Source organism: Argopecten irradians, chromosome 15 (assembly GCF_041381155.1).
Source record: "Argopecten irradians isolate NY chromosome 15, Ai_NY, whole genome shotgun sequence".
In the NCBI taxonomy this organism is placed as follows: domain Eukaryota; kingdom Metazoa; phylum Mollusca; class Bivalvia; order Pectinida; family Pectinidae; genus Argopecten; species Argopecten irradians.
In genome coordinates, this window is record NC_091148.1 from 18,143,796 (window position 1) to 18,166,401 (window position 22,606).

The following is a 22,606-nucleotide window of genomic DNA, read 5'->3' on the forward strand; positions in this document are numbered from 1 at the left end:
TTTCCCTTTCGATTGACGTCATAGTTTGTTTGAAAATGGCCGCTGCTTAGCGATGCACAGGTGCGTGAAAAGGTTTACTTTCAGTTAAAAGAGATGATTTAGCCAGCTCAAAACGTCTATAATTAATGTAATCTTCATCAATTGCATTTCTTTTGATAGCATATTCACATGTCACACTAGATGGCTGCTGATTTGCAGACAAAGAAACAAATTCAATTTCATAATTGTCTACGTTTTCTACTGTCAGTACTGGCAAAATGCCAGTATCATTCTGTCATAAAGAGTGATGACGTTTCTTTTTAATGATATTGTATAGAATACAGTTAGGCCTATGGCTATTTCGTTTTTTCCATAACAAAAATCTAAACATATGAAATAGAAAAAAGAAGTTTAGAATATTGTATAAAATAATCCAAGTATCTTAACATTATACTGAAAATTTATGGTTAACAATTTTGTATCTTCCTTTTTGAAGGATCTACATGCAAGCCTTGAAAAGGAATGTACAGTCACGAAATAAGGAGTCCTTTTCTAAACTTTGGGATTCAATATGTTTTTAAACGAATTAATTAAGGATAATCATGATTCATTCTAGATATACAATTTTATTGTGCTATTCATATCAGGCTCAACATTCTGACTGATCGCACCTGTTTATCTGTCAGAATTTTGAGCTATTATTGTCAGGTTTAGGGGACTAGGAATGATATTGCCAATGTCTCACCCAATAATATTCAATCAAACATGAATAGACAATTGACATCTATAGAAATACATGTGTAAATATATTTTTGATGAAATATCATATTAAAATGATGTTAGTGAATGAATATATATACAAACAAATTTGTATGGAGTTATGTTTTTTTGGTTGGTCATTATCATTTTCTTTACAGCTAAAGAACTCTTGAAAGAAGCAGCATAAATCAAAATGGCTGACTCTTCAGAATCTCCCAAGAAGAAAGGTAATTTACAAACATATCCATGAAAGATGTATTTCAAAAAGAATCAATAATGTTAAGTATTGTTATTGTGAGAGTGCTTGGTTGAAAATAATATGTATGCCCTGTACATGTGGTTATTGCCAAATCCTTGTTCTGCAGGTAACATACATGTCCAACACTGTGAAAACAATTGTACTCATCGTAGGTTGGTGATTTTTCTGTAGGCTCTCTGGCTTTTCCCATCTCAACCTCCTATTTGAGATCTATAAATTGTACGATACATAACCTTTGCCAGGGATCAATCTAGGTTTTGGGGGAAACTACCCTTTTTCAAAATAGGGGAAAAGTTTGGCGAAATAAAGGGGAATTTGAATCTTCTTATTTTGGTCCAAAATTATATGCATTTTGACGAAAAAGTACTGTAAAACAAATAATTTTATTTTTAGATTTAGTAAAGCAAGATTTTAAGCTCAATAATGAAAAATTTGAGTTAATCATAAAATATGCAGTAGCTGTATGATAAATATGAAGAAATTTGCAAACAAAAATCTAAAATAATTAATGAAAAATAAGTCACAGGGGAAATTTTGTTACAAAAACGGTCATATTTTAGCTTTAAATGGGGAATTTTTAAATCTTCAGGGGAATTTTAGGCCAGAGGGGAATTCATTCCTTGAGGGGAAATTTACCCATAAACGGTAATAAATCAGAGCTAGATTGATCCCTGATTGCTCGTTTTGATAATTACTTTTATTACTTTAACAAAAGGTCCAAGAAAGCCAAAGCGTCCAGAGCCACTTGGAGAAGAAGGACGCTCAAACCAAGGCACACCATCTCCAACCAAGTCGGGAACACCAACTCCATCTAAAACGGGAACACCAGTTCCTCAGCCATCGTCGGCAAAATCATCAAATCCAGGTATTCTACTTCAGTGTCTTATCATTCATTGGTGAAGTCTGTCCTGTGGTACTGGCTGTTAATAGGACATTCAGCTAATCAACCAATCAACTAATCAAAGTGTTGAATCATTCTAGTTAAAATCAACTCTTAATCAATATTTCAATATCAAACAGTTTTTATTTACAAAATAATATATTAAAATTGTTATAAAAATCTCAATTGAAAAAAACCCAGACTTGTTTATATTTTTCTACAATATCTTTTAAAATTAATTTTGATGTAATAATTGTATTTTGAGACTATGAATGATCAAAGGAATTTTGATTTGAGCTATAATTTGTTAATTACCAAACAGATGATGAAGTTCCTACAGATGTCGAAAAGCAACAGGAAGCTGCACCCTCCCCCACCAAAACTGTAGAGGTGAGTGAAATGTATTTCATTTTTAACACCTTCCAGTTACATACCATCATCACATAAATGTTTTTAAAATGAAGATTTTGGTAGATTTCCATTCTTTTTATCTCTGAAATAGAATTTAGATATACTTATTATGAAAACAGTTAAATATAACCTTTATCATTACAATCAGAAATATACATAAAAAATAACTTTTTTTCTTTTCTTTTTTTTTTGCAAGAAACCAGACATGTGTTTTGGGTTTATCAAACTTGTGGTCACTTTAAATGTGTGGTGGAGGGCTTCTTATGACATTGAATAAGTTACCTTAACCAGTGACAACTGAATTTAGCTCCACAATAAAGTTTATGACAAATCTATTAATAATTTTTCCTTTTTTTAAGACAAAGAAGAAAGAATCTGTGGAGTTCACCAACATTGATCCAAAGGTTTATGGAATTGAGTTTGAGGATGAAGAGTTTGTATTTGGTGAGAATTAATTAAAGTATTAAATTTGAAAATCTCAGGTTTCATTTCTCGTTCACCAAAATAAAACCTGACAGAATTAACTAGTATATCAATGTAATATGAACGCCAGGCCTAAAGTCTTTATGGATGTTTGGACCCAATATTATGCTATTTGTATGCATGAATTAATGTATATGGTGTTATGTAGTATGCATGTTTTTGAAAGTCTGTTGAGGGAACTGTAAGCATACTTATTTTAGTGCATATGTAAAAAAAAAAAAAAAAAAAAGGTGTAAATTATGATTTTTTAGCACAGAATTTGGTTTTCAATACAGGAACTATCCTTGTACAAAATTTAGCTTTACACATGATTTAGCGCTTCAAAAACAACACAAAAGGCGTTAAAATAAAACTACCGCTAAAAATAAGAATGTTGTTACCTTTCCATGTAAATCGCATGCAGGAAGATCTCAAAAAAAAGAATATTAAATAAAAATATATTAAGAAAATAAGTGTTCGAGAATCACTAAGGAAGAATGATCAAAATAATTGAATGGAAAATCCTTATAACCACAAGTCAAGACAATTGAGCCTGGTACATTTATCTGTAGTTAATGCCAACTTTATGTACTCCTCTGAGAAGTCAAAACTTTTCTTGTTTTAAACTTGTTCTCATATAGATTTTTGGAAAGAGGAGTTTATACCATGAAAGAAAATGAAAGAAAAAACATATGTCCGTGTGCTCGTTTTTGAGCTACTGTCACTCAAAGATACCTAGTTGACAAAATATTGGATTTTATGGAATTTTGCCGTTTTGACCATATACACAAGAGATTAAAGCCATAATTTCCTAATGAGGTGTTTGATATGTATTACCGTTTTGTAGAATTTATTTTCCAGTAGTCTTCTTTTAAAATATACCAGTTTTGATTAATAAGACTAATATTTTTTCTCAGAATAACAACATATGCTACCCCTACCCCTTAATTTTGAGCTACAAAATGCACCATTTTCAGCCATTTTTGCCAAATCTAACCCTTTATAGAAAAAGTTCTGGTATTAAACTTTTGTTTAGATTTTGCATATCAATAGGGAAAGGGTTGTTCTTTCAAAATCAGGCAGAAAAATGGGGGGTCCGTGTGCTTACGTTTTTGTCCCACTTGGATATTTGTTATTTTTCAGTATTTTAGAGTAAAAAATAAAAGTGCTCAAATTACCATTAAATGTAAAAATAAAGTGAAAAAAATGAATCATTTCATACATTAATGCTCAATATTTTAATTACCACAAACCAAGTAAAGATTTACAGCAAAAATTAGCTCGATACAGCTAAAAATGCTGGTGCAGTGATGATTTAAGTAAAAACAATTTCAGTAAAAAATGGTAAAACTTTGGCTCTACTCAAAGCGAAAAAAGACACAATTTCAAAATGGCCGCCAAATGGGCCATTTCTTAAAATCCCCGTATAAAAAAATCTGCTAATGTTAGAACTGTAATTTTTTGACAAAATTTGCAACTGGAAACTTGCTACAGATATTGATAAATTGTATTTGAAAATCTCTCATAACTTCTTTGATCTTTGTCGAAACGAGACTTCAACGGGACTGAAACCTCAGAAGAATACATCCTTAATGCCAACTTTATGATTGATGATAAAATCTTGTATGAACTGTTTTACCGGGGGGTAATCATTTTTATGATTATATTACTACTAACTTCTATTCTTATTTTATTTTATAGATCCTCCATCAAATGATAAAGATCTGCCAGATCTCTACCGCCTCTTGGATACACTAGAAGGAGGTGACAATGAGCTGGAGACCGAGAGGCAACCACCCGCTCTATTTACTCGACCGGAACACCTTCCAAGGTTCAAGAAAATCTCAGGTACAATTTACACACATTGAAAGATGAAGATTTTTCATGTTTTTTTTTCAGTATATTTTATAGTCAGATGTAAAGACAATTTTTAATGTTTACATGTCTTAAATTGTTATATACTATACAGTGCATTTTAGATTTTAAACACTTTTTTTACCCAGGGTATTTAGTGTTACCGATTTTTGTCTACATCTGTCCGCCCTGTTCTGGTCTTGTACTACATACATGCGGTCCTTTAATTTCCCATTATGTCACATCTAATCTAGATTTCATACAGAGTTGTTTAATTAAATTTGTCTTACAGATATTTGTAGCTTTTTTATTCTAAATATTCTATGGCAGTGACAAAAGTTTTTAGTTAATCATGGTAAACACTGCAGATAATTTGGTATATCACATTAAATACTTATGCAATACCAATGCAATCACAATCTGAATAATATAATTATATACATATCTTCAATTCATCTATTTAAGAATGAGATAAATAAACACTATATTCTAAAGGACAGCTTGCTTCACAAACCAATAGTGCTGTATTAGTTCCATTTTTGCTTAAATTGTAATCATATCCCCATGGTTAGTAATTGCTAAAATTATAATTATCTCCCCTGGTCCAGATTGAGCTTATGCTACATTGCAGTGTCATTCATTTCTATTTGAGCTTTGGGATACAGATCTGCAAGAGGAGATTCTATTTTGTAACAGATCTGAAACAGGAAATTGCAATTATAATTATCTCCCCTGGTTAGTAATTGCTAAAATTGTAATTATCTCCCCTGGTCCAGATTTAGCTTATGCTACATTGCAGTGTCTTTAGTTTCTATCTTGTGTTGGGGATACAAATCTGAAACAGGAGATTGTAATTGTAATTATCTCCCCTGGTTATGTATTTGCTAAAATTGTAATTATCTCCCCTGGTCCAAGTTTAGCTCATGCTATATTGCAGTGCCTGTAATTTGCAAGTGTTTGTCGGGTTACAGAGTTGAAGCAGGAGATCGTAGATGCTGAGTTGGGCCCTCACTTGGAGCAGTTTGAGGAGGGAGTTAAAGATGATGTTGTCATGCTTGGGCAGATTTCACTGGAGGATGTCCAGGAGGAGGAGAAGCAGCTCAGGGACGAACACATCAGGTAAGGTCAAGGTCATAACAGAATTATACCAAGGTCATAGAGTTAAACTGTCAAGTCAAGGTTATGTCTGAATTACACCAAGGTCATGTAATAAAATCACCAGGTCATTTAATTCCAATACCTACCCATTTTAAAGTTATGTTTCGTAATAACTTGGGTCAAGGCAAGGTCATGTCAGGTGAAGAACTACCAGTACGTTAGGGTCATATGTTCAAACAAATTGGATCAGATCAAAAATTTTCAAAATAAAACCAAATTTGACCTGGTGAAGCTACATAAATAGGTCAAGTTCATTTTGCAAAGAGATATGTCAAGGTCATATAATCAAAAACATATAGTGGAACATTGAAAATGATTGACCTGACTTGACTTGAAAATTAAGGAACAACAAAAGTTAATCATCTTATTAAATTAATTGATATTTAATTGATGTGTGTGCTCTTGTGTTTAAGTCTATCGAAATCAGTTACGTTAATGAAAGTCCACTTGTTCTATATCATTACTATTAATTGATAATTTGCACACATAATTTAGAGATATGAGCAAATCACCTATCTATAAGATTTTTGTAACATGTTTCCGTGGTAATGTTTTGACGTCCATAATTAACTCTGTTACTAGGTATATGGACCAGGAGGCTGAGAGGAAGCGGAAACAGAAAGAGGAGTTACTGAGAAGGGAGGAGCTTGCAAAGAAACGTGTCGCCGAGGAAACCAAGTTAAAGAGAGAAGAAATTATGCGCAGACTTGTAAGTTGCCTTACAAATTGGGTTTTAATATTTACATTGAATCAAGACTTAAAAGTTTTTTTCTTTCGTTTTCAAGACTAGGAAACCAAGTTTTGCTAATTAAATACTATGGTCATATAGTTGCATTAAATTGGCTTAAGTTTTGCTTAAATAAGTGAGAATTTTTTTTTTTTTTTTATTCAAACAGGACATGCTGAGACAGAAGGAGAATTGTTGATGGACCGTTTAAATTACGCCGCGCGGAGAGTCAGCTTAATTCTTGAAAATAATTAAATAAGTGAGAACTTTTTTTTTTTTTTTTTTATTCAAACAGGACATAGTAGTAGTTCCGTTGATAATATTGCAACATTATGTTAAAACATATTGAGTTTATATCTTGGAGATAAGATGTAATTTGAAAAATGTTCTCAATTTTTGACTTTGCATTGATAATAGGTATGACTGATATGATCGTGACAGTCAAAATGTTTTCATGAGGGTGATAACATAAGTTTTGAGAAGGTGACAATTTAATGACAGGTCAACTTGGGATATTCGTGGCCTGTTATACCCGTACCTGGTTTCATCCCGTAATCAAAATAAAAAGATCTGTAAAGTATTGATGAAATAGTTAGAATATCTTTTCCGTTGATAATAGTGCACTGAATTTAAATAATAAACAATTTGTAACTTGGTTGGTATTATTGTTTTTGGATGTTATACTGCGATTATTGATTATACGCATATTTTGAGGTTTTCTTTCACTGTTTGAATTAATAAAAATAACAAGTGGTAAATTTGTTAACAAAAAAACACTACAACGTGTATAAGATGAGTGTTGTTTGATTCTGAATGATTGAGAGGTATTCTAAGTCGTGATGGTTTGATCCTGTACTAGACTTGGAGGGTACATGTTTATTGACCTGGTGAATCAATGTATGAAATTGTACGAAGTACTGCAGCTTACCTTACAATTGGTAACACCACGTATTTCTAAATTAAAGTTTAAATGGGAGATATTAGATACTGTCATTTATCACCGACAAAACATCTATTAGTTTTTGACATGTTAAATACATGTCAACTTAAAGTACACTGACTTGGGATTGTATGACTGTCGCTTTATTGTACAGGTCGGTTTGTACTGCTTTGACTATACAGGTTGAGAATATGATGTAGGCTTAATATACCCATTACCTAAATATGTATGTAAATTTATTTTAAGTGACATTTTCTGATGGACATGTTAATCCCTTTCCGTGCCGCAGCTAAAGAAAAAGTTTTCTACTGTAGGGATTCCTGATGTCAAAAGTAAACAATGTTATACAAGATTTGTATACATGTTTGCAATTAAACTTGAAGTGTATGTTATTTCATCGAGGGAATGACAGGTACAAATCTTTAACATGTAATTTATTTTAATCCTTGTTTGACAATATTAAGGTAACTTTTGTTTGAATACAGTTTATAGAACTTTTTTCAGGGTGCTGTTACATGAAATAGTTTTTACTGTAGGATCATGTTATGAGATAGACATATACAGTTTTTATTGTTCTTGAGCAGATGTGGTACGCAATATGTAAGTTTGTTAACTATATCTGAGCAGGAAGGTATTACAGGGTACTTCCTCTTCGTAGTAGTGAACAGATTAGACATAGAGTTATTTTTTACCTTAGCAGGAAGGTAACATTTAAGTTTTTGAGTAAATGTGTATCTGTAGAAAATAGACAGAAAAGTTTTCTACTGTAGGCTCTGAGGCTTTAGCTTTATCAATAGGGTAACCTTTTTTCTGTAAATATGTGTCAGGATTAAGTATATACCAAGTTATACTGTAATGTAATAGACATGGGTAAGTTTTCTACTGTAAGAGCTCAATGCATAGACATAGGTAAGTTTTCTTGTATGTTATGAGCATGAACTAGACCGGGAGTGTAACCGTTTATCCTGCGATTATACATAGTTATATGTTTGTACTATACATCATAGATGGTATTTTTCTAACTTTTTTTGTAAAATCTGACAGAAAGACAAGTCGGGTAATTTATACATACTAATAAGGTAGACATTGGGTAACTTTGTAAATGTTGTAGTTATATGGAGCTTTCAATAAAGTTTTAATTAATTAGGATCTGATATGTATGGGTTTTAAGCCAATATCATTTTACGCAAAATGTGCTAGGAATTTTCTGCTGTATATTTTGAAGTGACAACTCAATAAGGTGTAAGTATTTTCAACATGTTGTAGAAAGAGAAAAATGACATGTCATTTTTCTTAATTGATGCATTAAAAATTATTGACTAGATATGTAAGGTTTTCTGAATCTTTTGAAAGTGGACGGTTGACATAGTATGTTTATACTGTAGATTCCTGAGAAGGATTTAGAATTTAGATGGTGAGATACTTATACCATAATGGTATTTTTACAGTATGATAACTCAAATGTAATTTTTACTGTAGCATTCAGTCAGGAGGTAAAAAATGTGTTTTAGATTGAAGTTAATTGTCACAAGTTATGTTTTCTACAATGGTCAATGCAGGAAAAGAGGTCCACTCATCAACAGGATGTATACAATGGGTATTCTAGATTAACCTTCTATCCCAGGAGTTACATGGGGTTTTTGGTAGATATGGGTTTGAGGCATGTATTTATAGATCATAATATATATATTAAAATTATGTCTAGTAGGCTGCATAAGGTTACACATGATTACCCAATATGCCTTTACTGTAGCAGAGATAGAAAAGTATTAAACTTTTAAGTATTTGCTAGGTTTAGAATATGAAATATGGGTAGACCATGATGGCAATTTGGGTAATCTCGAAATTAAAGGATTTTTGACTTTAGTTAACGTATTTGCAGTTAGCTAGTAATTTATTTACTATAATGCAGATATACTATATGACATAAATATTCACTTAAAACAGATCTGATTGAAGGTATACATATGTAAGTTTTCACTGTAGGATCTGAGTGGATAACAAATTTTTTACATAGAACTTGAGGGAGGTTTTCATATTCGCGAGTTCTTCTATGTAAATTGACAGAGTGACTTGTAGACATCCAAATATCAGTTTTCTACTGAAGAACATGACATTGGATGTATGTTTGAGTTTTCCTCCTTGCCTGGACGTGGAAATATTTAACATCAGAAGGTTTTCACACTGTAGGTCGGAGGTAGACACATGGTAAGTTTTTCATCTGTGGCGATTACAGTTTGAACATAGAAGGTAGTTTTTATCTAGTGCTGTGATTGGAGTAAACCGATAGGTACAATACTGTACCTGAGCAGGATTGTGTATGAGGTTTTAGGTATTATTAATTTAGATTTTAGCCTCTGAAGGATCTGTTGTTTAAAGACATTGTAGCATTTACATAGGAATCGTTTAAATTATTTGACTCTAAGTTTTTAGTCACGTTTATCTACTGAAGGACAATCATAGGGTAAGTTTACTAATGTTGACCTACTGAGGCAGAGGGGGAAAGTAGACATTGGGTAAGTTTTTACTGTAACAATTTACGGAGGTTAAATAAGGATAATTTTTCTATGTAGGATCTCATGGAGTAGAGGTTAAAAATTGGAGTAAACTTTCTGAGATGGAGGTAGACCTTGGGTAAGTTTTCTACTGTTAGGCTTGAAGCAGGAGGTAGACATAGGGTAAGTTTTCTTCTACTGTAATCTGATCATCTAGAAAAACTAACAAAATCGAACTAGATTTGATTTCTACTGTAAAACAGGAGGTAGACATATGGGTAATGTTTTCTACTGTAGGATCTGAGTAGGAGGTAGACAAGGTTAAGTTTTCTACTGTAGATGGGACACCTAAATAGAGTAGGACATGGAGGGTAATTGTTACTGTGAATACTGAACCTGTATAAGACAATGGTACACAATGTTAGGTTGTCTAGATAAGTTTTCTGAAAAGGTAAGACAAGGGTAAGTTTATCTACTGTACTCTAGAATCAGGTGATATGTAGGGGGTTTACTTGTGGACTGTTTAGACATTACAGTGTATGTACTGTATATCGAGATTGGTCAATAATTTAAATGTGTTTGTAGGTTCTGAGTCCTGGAGCTAGGGTAGTTTACTGTATTTGTTTGTGACGGTAAGTTTTCTACATAGGTTTTGAAAGAACCAGGTAACATAGTGACAATTTTCAACTGTAGGATTGAATAGGAGGTTGACAAAGTTGAATAAAATTTTTAAGGCATGAGCTTGAGCAGGACTAGACATTAGTAAGTTTTCTACTGTAAGGCATCTATGGAGGTAGACACATGGTATGTTTTCAACTGTAGGATCTTGAGTAGGAAGACATAGGGTAAGTTTTCTACTGTATTTTTTCATTTGACAAATATTTATGTACATTATCTCTATGCAGGAGGGTAGACATAGGGTAATTTTCTAATGTAGGATCTGCTATGTTTAGAGAATAGGGTAGACTACTGTAGGGTAAGATTTTTTTCTTAGCTAGGATTAATTTCGGCTATAGGTAGACATAGGGTAAGTTTTTCTCTGTAGGATCAAATTGACCAGGATCAACCTAGGAGAGTAGGACAGTGGGTAAGTTTTCTACTGTAGGATACTGAGTAGGAGGTAGACATAGGGTAAGTGTTTTCTCTACTGTAGGATCTGCAGGAGGTTATAGACATAGGGTAAGTTTTCTACTGTAGGATCCGTGAGTAGGAGGTAGACACAGGGTAAGTTTTCTACTGATTTGAGCAGGAGGTAGACATAGGGTAAGTTTTTACTGTAGGATCTGAGTAGGAGGTAGACATAGGGTAAGTTTTTTATCTACTGTAGCATCCAATAGTAGGAGGTAGACATTGGGTAAGTTTTTATACTGTAGGCTGAGTAGGAGGTAGACATTAGGGTAAGTTTTCTACTGTAGGATCTGAGCAGGAGGTAGACATGTGGGTAAGTTTTCTACTGTTAGGATCTGAGAGGAGAGTTGATAGGGTAAGTTTTTACTGTAACATGTGTGCAGGATAGACATAGGGTAAGTTTTCTATCTGTATCTGAAGGAGGTAGACATCATTCTAGTAAGTTTTAGACATGTGTAGGAGGTAGAGGAGGATAGACATTATAAGTTTTTCTACTGTAGGCTCTGAGCAGGAGGTAGATAAGGGTAAGTTTTCTACTGTAAGCTTCTGAGCATAAGACTAAATGATTTTTAATGATTGTCATCCGAGCAGGAGGTAGACACAGGGTAAGTTTTCTACTGTAGGATCTGAGCAGGAGGTAGACACAGGGTAAGTTTTCTACTGTAGGCTCCGAGCAGGAGGTAGACACTAGGGTAAGTTTTCTATGTAGGATATGAGCAGGAGGTAGGCCTCATTAGGGTACATAGAGTTTTCTACTGTAGGATCCGAGCAGGAGGTAGACATAGGGTAAGTTTTCTACTGTAGGATCTGAGCAGGATGTAGACATAGGGTAAGTTTTCTACTGTAGGATCTGAGTAGGTAAGTAGTCATCATGACATAGACATAGGGTAAGTTTTCTACTGTACTGGAATCAAATAGGAGGTAGACATAGGGTAAAGGTTTTCTACTGTAGGATCTGGAGGTTCAGGAGGTAGGTAGGTGTAAGTTTTTACTGTAGGATCTGATGGTACAGGTTAGGTAGACATCAGGAAGTTTTCTACTGTAGGATTCCTGAGAGCTAAGGAGGTAATTTGGGTAAGTTTTTCTACTGTAGGATCTGAGTAGGAGGTAGACATAGGGTAAGTTTTTCTTACTAAATATCAAGCTAGGAGGTAGATATTGGGTAAATTTTTCTACTGTAGGCTTTTGGTGAGATCTGAAGGGGTAGACATAGGGTAAGTTTTCTACTGTAGGATCTGAGTAGGAGGTAGACATGGGTAAGTTTTCTACTGATAGGATCTGATTGCAGGAGGTTCATTTACATAGGGTAAGTATCTAACTGTAGGATCTGAGCAGGTAGACATAGGGTAAGTAGAGTATACTACTGTAGAAAGCAGGAGGTAGACAGTAGGGTAAGTTTTTACTGTAGGATCTGAGAGGAGGTAGACATAGGGTAAGTTTTCTACTGTAGGATCTGAGCAGGAGGTAGACATAGGTAAGTTTTCTAATAACCTGAGTGGAGGATTAGGTGTTTTCTACAGGATAGTAGGATATCATTGGTAAGTTTTTCTACTGTAGAAGTTTGAGATTAGGAGGTAGTCTAGGGTAAGTTTTCTACTGTAGGATCTGAGTAGGAGGTAGACATATAAGTTTTCTAACATAGTGAGGAACATATGTTAAAGTTTTCTACTGTAGGATCTGAGCAGGAGGTAGACATAGGGTAAGTTTTCTAAATTTAGGTTGCTGAAGAGGTAGACATAGGGTAAGTTTTCTATGTAGGCACTGAGGGAAAATTAGGGTAAATTTTCTACTGTAGGCTCGAGCAGGAGTAGACATAGGGTAAGGTTTTATTTTGTTCTGGTTAAAGGAGGTCAATGAATTTCTATGAAGAATCAAGCAGGAGGTAGACATAGGGTAAGTTTTTCTACTGTAGGCTCTGATACAGGAGGTAGACATAGGGTAAGTTTTCTACATGTAAGATCTGAGGAGTGTAGACACATAGGGTAAGTTTTCTACTGTAGGCATCTGAGCAGGAGGTAGACATAGGGTAAGTTTTCTACTGTAGGCTCTGAGCAGGAGGTAGAAGTTTTCTAGGGTAAGTTTAGTAAAGTGTTACTAGGATCTGACAGGAGGTAAGACATAGGGTAAGTTTTCTATGTAGGATCTGAGCAGGAGGTAGACATAGGGTAAGTTTTCTACTGTAGGATCTGAGAGGAGGTAGAACATAGGGTAAGTTTTCTACTGTAGGCTTTTGATCAGGAGGTAGACATAGGTAAGTTTTCTAAGGATCAGAGCAGGAGTAGGATCTGAGTTAGGAGGTAACACAGGGTAAGTTTTTTACTGTAGTATCTGTTAGACATAGGGTAAGTTTTCTACTGTAGGATCTCCGAGCAGGAGGTAGACATAGGGGTAAGTTTTTCTACTGTAGGATCTGAGCAGGAGGTAGACATAGGGTAAGTTTTTACTGTCAAGGATCTTAGGTACTGTAGAAATAGGAAGTCTTCTACAGAGGCTCCGAGCAGGAGGTAGACACAGGGGTAAGTTTTCTACTGTAGGATCTGAGCAGGAGGTAGACAGGTAACATAGGTAAGTTTTCTACTGTAGGATCTGAGTAGGAGGTAGACATAGGGTAAGTTTTCTACTGTAGGATCTGAGCAGGAGGTAGACATAGGGTAAGTTTTTACTGTTAGGATCTACTGTAGACATAGGGGTAGTTCTACTGTAGTATCTGAGCAGGTAGGGTAGACATAGGGTAAGTTTTTACTGTAGGATCTGAGTAGGAGGTAGACATAGGGTAAGTTTTCTACTGTAGGCTCTGAGCAGGAGGTAGACATAGGGTAAGTTTTCTACTGTAGGATCTGAGCAGGAGGTGGTAGACACATAGGGTAAGTTTTCTACTGTAGGCTCTGAGTAGGAGGTAGACATAGGGTAAGTTTTCTACTGTAGGCTTCTGAGCAGGAGGTAGACATAGGGTAAGTTTTCTACTGTAGGATCTGAGCAGGAGGTAGACATTAGGGTAAGTTTTCTTACTGTAGGATCAGAGCAGGAGGTAAGTTTTCTACTTGTACTGATAGGGGTAGACATAGGGTTTTTCTACTGTAGGATCTGAGTAGGAGGTAGACATAGGGTAAGTTTTCTACTGTAGGATCTGAGCAGGAGGTAGACATAGGGTAAGTTTTCTACTGGTAGGATCTGAGAGCAGGAGGTAGACATAGGGTAAGTTTTCTACTGTAGGATCTGAGTAGGAGGTAGACATAGGGTAAGGTAGGGTGGATCTGAACATTGGAGTTAGACATAGGGTAAGTTTTCTACTGTAGGATCTGAGCAGGAGGTAGACAGGGTAAGTTTTCTACTGTAGGATCTGAGTAGAGGTAGACTACTGTAACAGGAGGGTAAGTTTTTCTACTGTAGGATCTGAGTAGGAGGTAGACATAGGGGTAAGTTTTCTACTGTAGGCTTGAGCAGGAGGTAGACATAGGGTAAGTTTTCTACTGTAGGATCTGAGTAGGAGGTAGACATAGGGTAAGTTTTCTACTGTAGGATCTGAGCAGGAGGTAGACATAGGGTAAGTTTTCTACTGTAGGATCTGAGCAGGAGGTAGACATAGGGTAAGTTTTCTACTGTAGGCTCTGAGCAGGAGGTAGACATAGGGTAAGTTTTCTACTGTAGGATCTGAGCAGGAGGTAGACATAGGGTAAGTTTTCTACTGTAGGATCTGAGTAGGAGGTAGACATAGGGTAAGTTTTCTACTGTAGGATCTGAACAGGAGGTAGACATAGGGTAAGTTTTCTACTGTAGGCTCCGAGCAGGAGGTAGACATAGGGTAAGTTTTCTACTGTAGGATCTGAGCAGGAGGTAGACATAGGGTAAGTTTTCTACTGTAGGCTCCGAGCAGGAGGTAGACATAGGGTAAGTTTTCTACTGTAGGCTCTGAGCAGGAGGTAGACATAGGGTAAGTTTTCTACTGTAGGATCTGAGTAGGAGGTAGACATAGGGTAAGTTTTCTACTGTAGGATCTGAGCAGGAGGTAGACATAGGGTAAGTTTTCTACTGTAGGATCTGAGCAGGAGGTAGACATAGGGTAAGTTTTCTACTGTATATAAAAAAAATGGATGCTATTGCCGAAACTTTTTGGACTAAGACAGTTCATGTGAATTTTTAAGTCTTCAAAGATCGCTTCTTTTTTAAATGAATAAGAAAAAAAAAGAACACGAAAATCACGATAGCTGCTCGCAACCCAGTACCGCAGTTTCATCGGTTTTCGACGGCGAAAGACCAAAATAGAATTTTCAACACACAAGTCAAACATATTCAATTCAAATCATTAATCATATGATTCAGAAGCATGTTAATGATGTTTTTGTGCAATATTTCATGAATTTCATCTACTAAACGAAGTATTGTATCCACAAACGCTGTAAGATTTACGTACATTGTTGCCTAGTCCTACTGTTTCTTTTTTCTTTTTGTCAAAGTGACGTTCAAATAATGACATGTTTCAAGATAAACTTACACTATTATTTTAAACTATGTTATGCTGTATATGAGTGCAAATTGCCACCATAATACCACAAATGAATGTTTATTCCTTCAAAACGCCAGCTTGCAAGGTCGAGTCCGACCCGGGCTCATAGAGGACTAAAGAGTGACGTCATTGGAATGTTTTGGGATCAAATCGTCAAATTTAGAAATGGTAATCAGAATAAAGAAACGTTTATTTACTCACATCGCAATATTTTCCTATCGCAACTGTTACAAGAAATTCGTGTTACCTGGTATCGAGTTCTATGCCTGATTAATCTCGATATTAGTGCTGAAAATATCTGGTTTATTGATATTGTTCCGCTACTTTTGTTGAGTTTGAATTCGCAAATTCGAAAGGGTGTCAGAACGCTTGTTTTCAACCGGAATCAACACCGTAGTGATTAAGAACCTTCCAAGTGAATTTTTGCATCGGGGGAACAGGGACATAAAAAGTTGATTTTCTCAAAAAGTAAGAAAAATAGAATACATTAATTTTGCTGGAACACTAAAAAAAATCATTCTGATTTCGGAACAGCTGGAATTATGAAGATACCTCTAACGGTATTTTTATTATTAGTAGTATATATTATGTAAGTTAATTATTTATTTTACCTATTTTTTTTTAATTTTTTTTTTTATTTTTTTATTTTTCCATTTTATCATTTTATCATACATGTATAATACACAACATTATATCAATCATACTTCCACAAACAAACAGAAAAAAAAACACACACGCAAAGACACACATACTCCTCACACATATAGTCATATAAACAAAACACTGCACAAAAGACAACACTAAAACTACATTTTACAAAACAACAATGTACATTAGAAAAGCATTTAGATTAAATTATATAGCTTTAAAGAAAAAAATAAGACTATGGTGGTCAACTACTTGGAAAAATATACCTGGTAAAGCATTAAGAAAGAAAGGTATGGTGACATTTTTTTTTTTTTTAAATAATCATGATAATTCTAGTAAACTTTGCCATTTTACCCATTTCCTGTCAAATTTGACTTTCAGTATATTATCACTAATTTGTATATTAAATTTCTGAATATTGTACTGATCTTTAATATGTTTTATGAAAGCTGTAATGGATAATGGTGTTTTTAGACATCTGGACTTATATATATACCATTTAATCATAAGAATTATTTCATTATCAATTTCGCTATTTGTTACTCTATTATGAAATCCGAAAAGCAATGTTTCTTTATTGAATCTAAAGGGAATTAGCAGAGCATCAATAAAATATTCCAAAGTGTTGTAAAACTCTTGAATTTTGTAACAGTTCCAAAATACGTGCTCAATAGTTTCTATTTCATCATTACATAGCGAACAAAAAGGGCTTTCTGTAATACCTAATCTAAAAAGATGAACATTTGTTGTAAGTATGTGATGGTTTATCCTAAACTGTAGCCACTGCAATTTTGTATTTTGAGACACAAGAAAAGGGGTTCTATAAATCATTTTCCATTTATCATTGTCAAAGTTAAAAAAGTCTTCCCATTTTTTTCCGTCCTGTTGCAATAGTATCATTTGAACTGAGTATATTGTAAAAATCTTTTGCCCCTTTTTTACTCTTAAAAAATAATCTAAGATATATTGGCATATAAGGGAAATTTAGAGTTACATTTGTCAGATCATGATTGGCAATAAATCTTCTAACACTAGTAGCAATGCCTTCAAACTGGAGAAAGTTGATGTTTAAATCATACCGTTGACAAAATTCGTTGAAAGTATATAAAATATTATCTTTTTTTATAAAATCATTAACTACAGAAATCCCTTTTCTGTACCAATCGTGATAAAAAATGCTTTTGTTTTCAATTTTGAATAAATTGTTATGCCAAATGGGTGTTTTTAATAATGATTCAACACCTTTTTCCAGTGATGTATTTTTTTGTTCTAACATATACCAAGCTTTTAAAACATCTTTCCAAAAAAGATTTTTACATTTTTTTTCACAATGAAAAATATATTCATTTCCACAATATGCTAGTTTATTCAAATCAATAAATGTGTTAACAATGGTCTTATATTTACTATCTCCAGTGAGAAGTCTCCTTATCCATGTTAGTTTTAGAGAAGCAATGAAAGAATTAACATGCACCATATTAAGACCCCCTTCATAATATTTCTTAATTACCACATCTCTTTTGATTTTGTCAGTTTTACCATTCCAAAGGAAGTTGAAAAGTTCTGAATTTAGTTTTTTAACGAAATCATCACTAGGATTAGGTAAAGAGATAAACAGGTGATTGAATTGAGATATTAGTAGAGATTTTATAACATGTATTTTACCTATGGGTGTAAGGATTCTTCTTTTCCAAGACTGAATAAGAGATTTTAATTTAACAAGTTTTTTATCAAAATTTAGTTTTGGTATACGATGAAGGTCAACATGGAATTCTATGCCAAGGAGAGTAAATTTAGTATTTCCCCATTTTAAATTCCACTCAGGATAGAAAATTTCATCACTATATTTTTTATTGCCAATCCAAATTATTTGAGTTTTGCTAGAATTTATTTTCAAGCCAGATAATTTAGCATATTCTTTTAATTCTTTCATTGCTTCTTTAAGAGACAATTTTGATCCATCTAAAATAAGAGAGGTGTCGTCTGCATATTGTGATATTAAAATTGGCTGATTTTCTACACTGATACCTTTTATGTTATTATTATTCCGAATTCTGATGGCTAAGATTTCTACACAGAGAATAAATATATATGGAGAAATAGGATCTCCCTGACGGCAACCACGTTTGATTTCAAAAAAAGGTGAGAGATAGCCCCCTTGATTGACTGCTGAAATTGCACTATTGTTTAAAATATTTACCCATTTTCTCAGACTATCTCCAAATTTAAAAAATTTCAATACATTGTCCATAAATTTCCAATCAACTGAATCAAATGCTTTTTCAAAGTCAATGATAAGTAACATACCCGATAAATCATTTTCGTCTGCAAATTGCATCAAATCATAAATTAATCTAGAATTTTCACCGATATATCGACCCGATATAAAACCCGTTTGATCTTTATTAATCAACTTATCTAAAACAAGTTTTACTCTATTTGCTATTGAACCAGACCCAATTTTGTATATAACATTTAGAAGAGAGATAGGTCTCCAGTTTCTGAGAAATTGCTTGGGCTTATCTCCCTTAGGTATGCAAGTTATTATCCCTTGTCTCTGAGTTACCGATAATTTTCCATTACTATATCCAAAATTTAGTGATCTAACAATAAAATGACCTAAAAATTTCCAAAAACATTTAAAAAATTCAACAGTGAAGCCATCCGAACCAGGACTTTTCTTATTTTTCATGTTTTTTAAAGTTTTTGCTGCTTCACTGTATGCAATAGGACCTTCTAATTTATTAGATTCAGAGTTATCTAACCTGGGTACTTCACACTGAAATAAGAAATCATCTATGCTTTTTTCTTCAATATCTGTATTATTACCAAATGAATAAATTTCTTCAAAAAAAGATCTAACTTCATTAAGTATTTCATCCTGTTTTGTAACTATTGTCCCATTATCTTTCTCTATTTTTGGAATGATTTTAGATGTAAAATTTCTATTTTCCAAATTCAAAAAGTAACTTGTTGGTTTTTCCCCCTCATCTAGCCATTTTGCTTTTGATCTTATAATACTCCCCTTGATTTTCTTTTCTCTTATTTTTTTCATTTCTTCTTTCTTTTCATCCAGTCGCATAAAATCTATATTATCTTGGTCTTCCAAAAGCTTAATTTCATCATATAATAGTTTTTCTTTTTGATCCTGTTGTTTTTTCTTAAATGACGAATAAGAAATAGTTTTGCCTCTTATTTCAAGTAATAGAGTTTCTAAAAATAGTTGATCATTAATTTGAAATTGTATATGGTCATCAGGAATTTGGTCAAGTTTATCTAAATTATATATTGGGACAGCATATTGTTTTTTTATGTCTAAAATGAGTTTCTCTATTGTTTTAAGATATTCTAAGTCATGAAGAAGTAGATTGTTAAATTTCCATAATCCCTTTCCTTTTGTAAAATCATTAAACTTGAATGATATAACTGGACTAGAATGATCTGATCTGTACCCAGGCTCGATATCTGAGTGATTAATACTAGGTAATAAACTTTCAGAGACCAGGAAGAAATCCAAACGTGCCTGCTTTCTAGGGTTCCTTTTTCTCCATGTATATCTACGAGTATGTGGGTGACTGTCTCTATAAATATCTACTAAGTTAAGCTCCTCCATCAATTCTTTAACCCTCTCCCTAGCCCTTGGATTATTTACCTGTTTGTAGCTATCATCATAGTCTAGGTCCGAATCAAGTATTAAATTAAAGTCCCCACAAATTATATAATTACCATGGAATTCATTCAAAGTGTCTGATATATTGCTATAAAAACCTGGTGAATCTGTGTTTGGACCATAAAGTGTCAGCAAAGTTATTTTTGTGCCCTCTATTTCTAGCTCTAAATAAAGAAAATTACCAGTCATATCTTTTTTCTCTCTCAAAATTTTAAAATCAAAATTATTATTGAACAGAATAACCACCCCTCTAGAATTTGACTTATAAGAGCTAAAACAACATTCAAAACCCCATTCTGATCTGATAATATTTTCAATGTCTGTAGTAAAATGCGTGTCTTGGAGACAGCATATATTGTACTGTTTACTTTTTAAAAATGTAAAAACATCTTTTCTTTTATTTTTATCCCCTAACCCTTGACAGTTTGCAGAGATTATTTTGATACCTTCCATAGTACGGTTATATAGCATTTAGTAATAGCTGACCACATTGAATATATTGAAGAAAGAACCGCAAGAACATGAATATGAGACACAAACAAACACAAAAAAACACAGAGATTTAAAACAATACTTTTTGGCATAGAAATAGCCTGTATGAACATTCCATTACAAGTCTGGCCATCTCCTTAAACAAATATATTGAAGAAATATATGTTTTTTGTAATTCATAAATTTACCTCATGCACAAGAACAACTTTTACTTAATTTACAGCAATTTGATTTTTTCTCACATCATAAACTTATACGTAAACATACTAACTTTGTACACATGTAAAGTATGTTTTCTGAATGTGTAGCAGAAGATAATGGAACTGAAGAAGAATAGCACACCAGTTATCTCCCTTTTGCAGTACCAGTATTATGGATATACATGTACAAATAAGAGTCAAATTTTATTACACTGTGTGGTTATCTTTTAAATATGAAAATTATCGTTTTTGTAAAATGGATTACTAGCTATATAGATAGATACTGGAAATTAATGACACCAATTTCTCCAAGATTAAGTCTGATGTCTGTGACTTTATATTTAGCATAAACTTCATTATTGTATTGAAATTACCAGAAATGAAAATAATTTAAACACTGAAATCAGAGCTATTAGATTTCAATAAAAATGATATAATGGATGCAATCTATAACAAGTAAATGTATATAAATCAATATTGTTTTATCAGTATCTATTTACAAAGAAGTATTGTACATTTACATTGTAACTACACATAACATAATTCATGCATATTATAACATATTAAAAAAATATATACCTAGGTGAAGTAATAAATATAGTGTATGGTAAAATACACACTCTGCCTGAGTATACATACATTAAGGAAAAGAAAAAAAAATCATTCTTAACATATATACAAGTGAGAGAAAACTTGGCTATAAAAACACCATTAAATTATTACTCTGTCTGTTCTAAGATCACCAATAATCACCAAAATTTGTGTAGGTAGTAGTTGTCTCCCCTTATTCAAATGATGTACATAATCAAGGACGTATATGAGACTTATAAATCCTTGACATAATAGACTTTCACCATTACATTATTCTCTTGTTTGAATATAACATTTAAAATTGACAAGTAATGATTTATATCCTTTAAGTATACATAATCAGTACGTACAGAGATGGTAGGAATCTGTAAAATAATTTAATAAAGAAAATTCTGAACATTAAGGAAATCTATTATTTCTTGTATATATATTTATTCTGATTTCAACAACTTTATATTTTAATGTATTATTGTTTAGAATACCAGAAGAAAAAATATCTTACATAGAAATTGGATATATATACTATACACAAAAAAGCACAAAAAGAAGATCACTTAAGTTTCAATAGAAATTCATATACATATATATATGTATTCTGTGATAAATTTGATTGTGTAAAATCACAAAAATGTCAAAGATAACCTCAAAATATATACCTCAAATACCTCTTCCATATAATATACAGAAGCAAGATACTTGACAATGAAAATATTTATTTTTCTTCAACTTTTAAATGATTTCAGTTCTCATGGGATTGTCTCCCCTTATTCAAAGGATGGACTTCAGACACTTGTGATAATTATGATCATTACAACATTGATTAACTTTACTATGGAAATAATAAATAACTATAATCTGTACCCCATGAGCATACTAAAAAGCACTATTAACCAAATACCAGGTGGTGGGTGTTGTCATAATATCAATAAAGACTAAAATCATTTTAATGAGTATATAAATGAGTATATATCATCTCTAGTAATTAAGCACTCTCAGAAAGACCCCGATTAAAAGACTTTGTTGAAGAAGATATATATATATATGATAATTATCAACTGGTGTCAACAGACAATAAGTTGTCTCCCTTTATTGGGGGTTGTATCATACACAATAAGAGTATATTAAGTATGATTGTACATTCGAAAAGTTAGTGAGTGGAATTAATTATTCAGATCTTATTTATTGAATGCCAACTGAAATAAAATATTACTTACTGTTTTGTTATGAATAGCAATCCATATCAAAATTTGTAATCCATGAAATAGAAAAATGCTGTTGGGTTTATTAAGACTGAAATTCCAATATTGATTACCTCCCCCTGTCAGACACACTTGACGGAATTTTAAAATGTCTTTGCATATTTTACATCCAAAAGGAGATTTCCAGGAATCTATTTTTGGTTTGATTCTGCGGTCCGTATAGCATTTTACATATTTTTCAAATTTACCA

At 33.0% G+C, this 22,606-nt stretch overlaps 1 protein-coding gene across 1 annotated transcript; it reads left to right on the plus strand.

The window, feature by feature from the left end:
- The first annotated feature begins 12 nt into the window (after positions 1-12).
- On the plus strand, positions 13-6,688 carry LOC138308648 (capping protein inhibiting regulator of actin dynamics-like). The gene is made up of 9 exons (XM_069249686.1): positions 13-60; positions 897-965; positions 1,713-1,862; positions 2,200-2,267; positions 2,648-2,732; positions 4,452-4,598; positions 5,576-5,723; positions 6,345-6,471; positions 6,659-6,688. Exons 2-9 carry the CDS (start codon positions 932-934, stop codon positions 6,686-6,688), a joined length of 789 nt encoding a protein of 262 aa, XP_069105787.1. The 5' UTR covers positions 13-60; positions 897-931.
- Positions 6,689-22,606: the final 15,918 nt, after the last annotated feature.

Bases quoted from the DNA above. Each gene is read 5' to 3' on its own strand.
- LOC138308648 (XM_069249686.1), top strand. From the start codon at position 932: ATGGCTGACTCTTCAGAATCTCCCAAGAAGAAAG. The intron at 966-1,712 runs GTAATTTACAAA...CTTTAACAAAAG, and splicing joins AGAATCTCCCAAGAAGAAAG to GTCCAAGAAAGCCAAAGCGT. The intron at 2,733-4,451 runs GTGAGAATTAAT...TTTATTTTATAG, and splicing joins GGATGAAGAGTTTGTATTTG to ATCCTCCATCAAATGATAAA.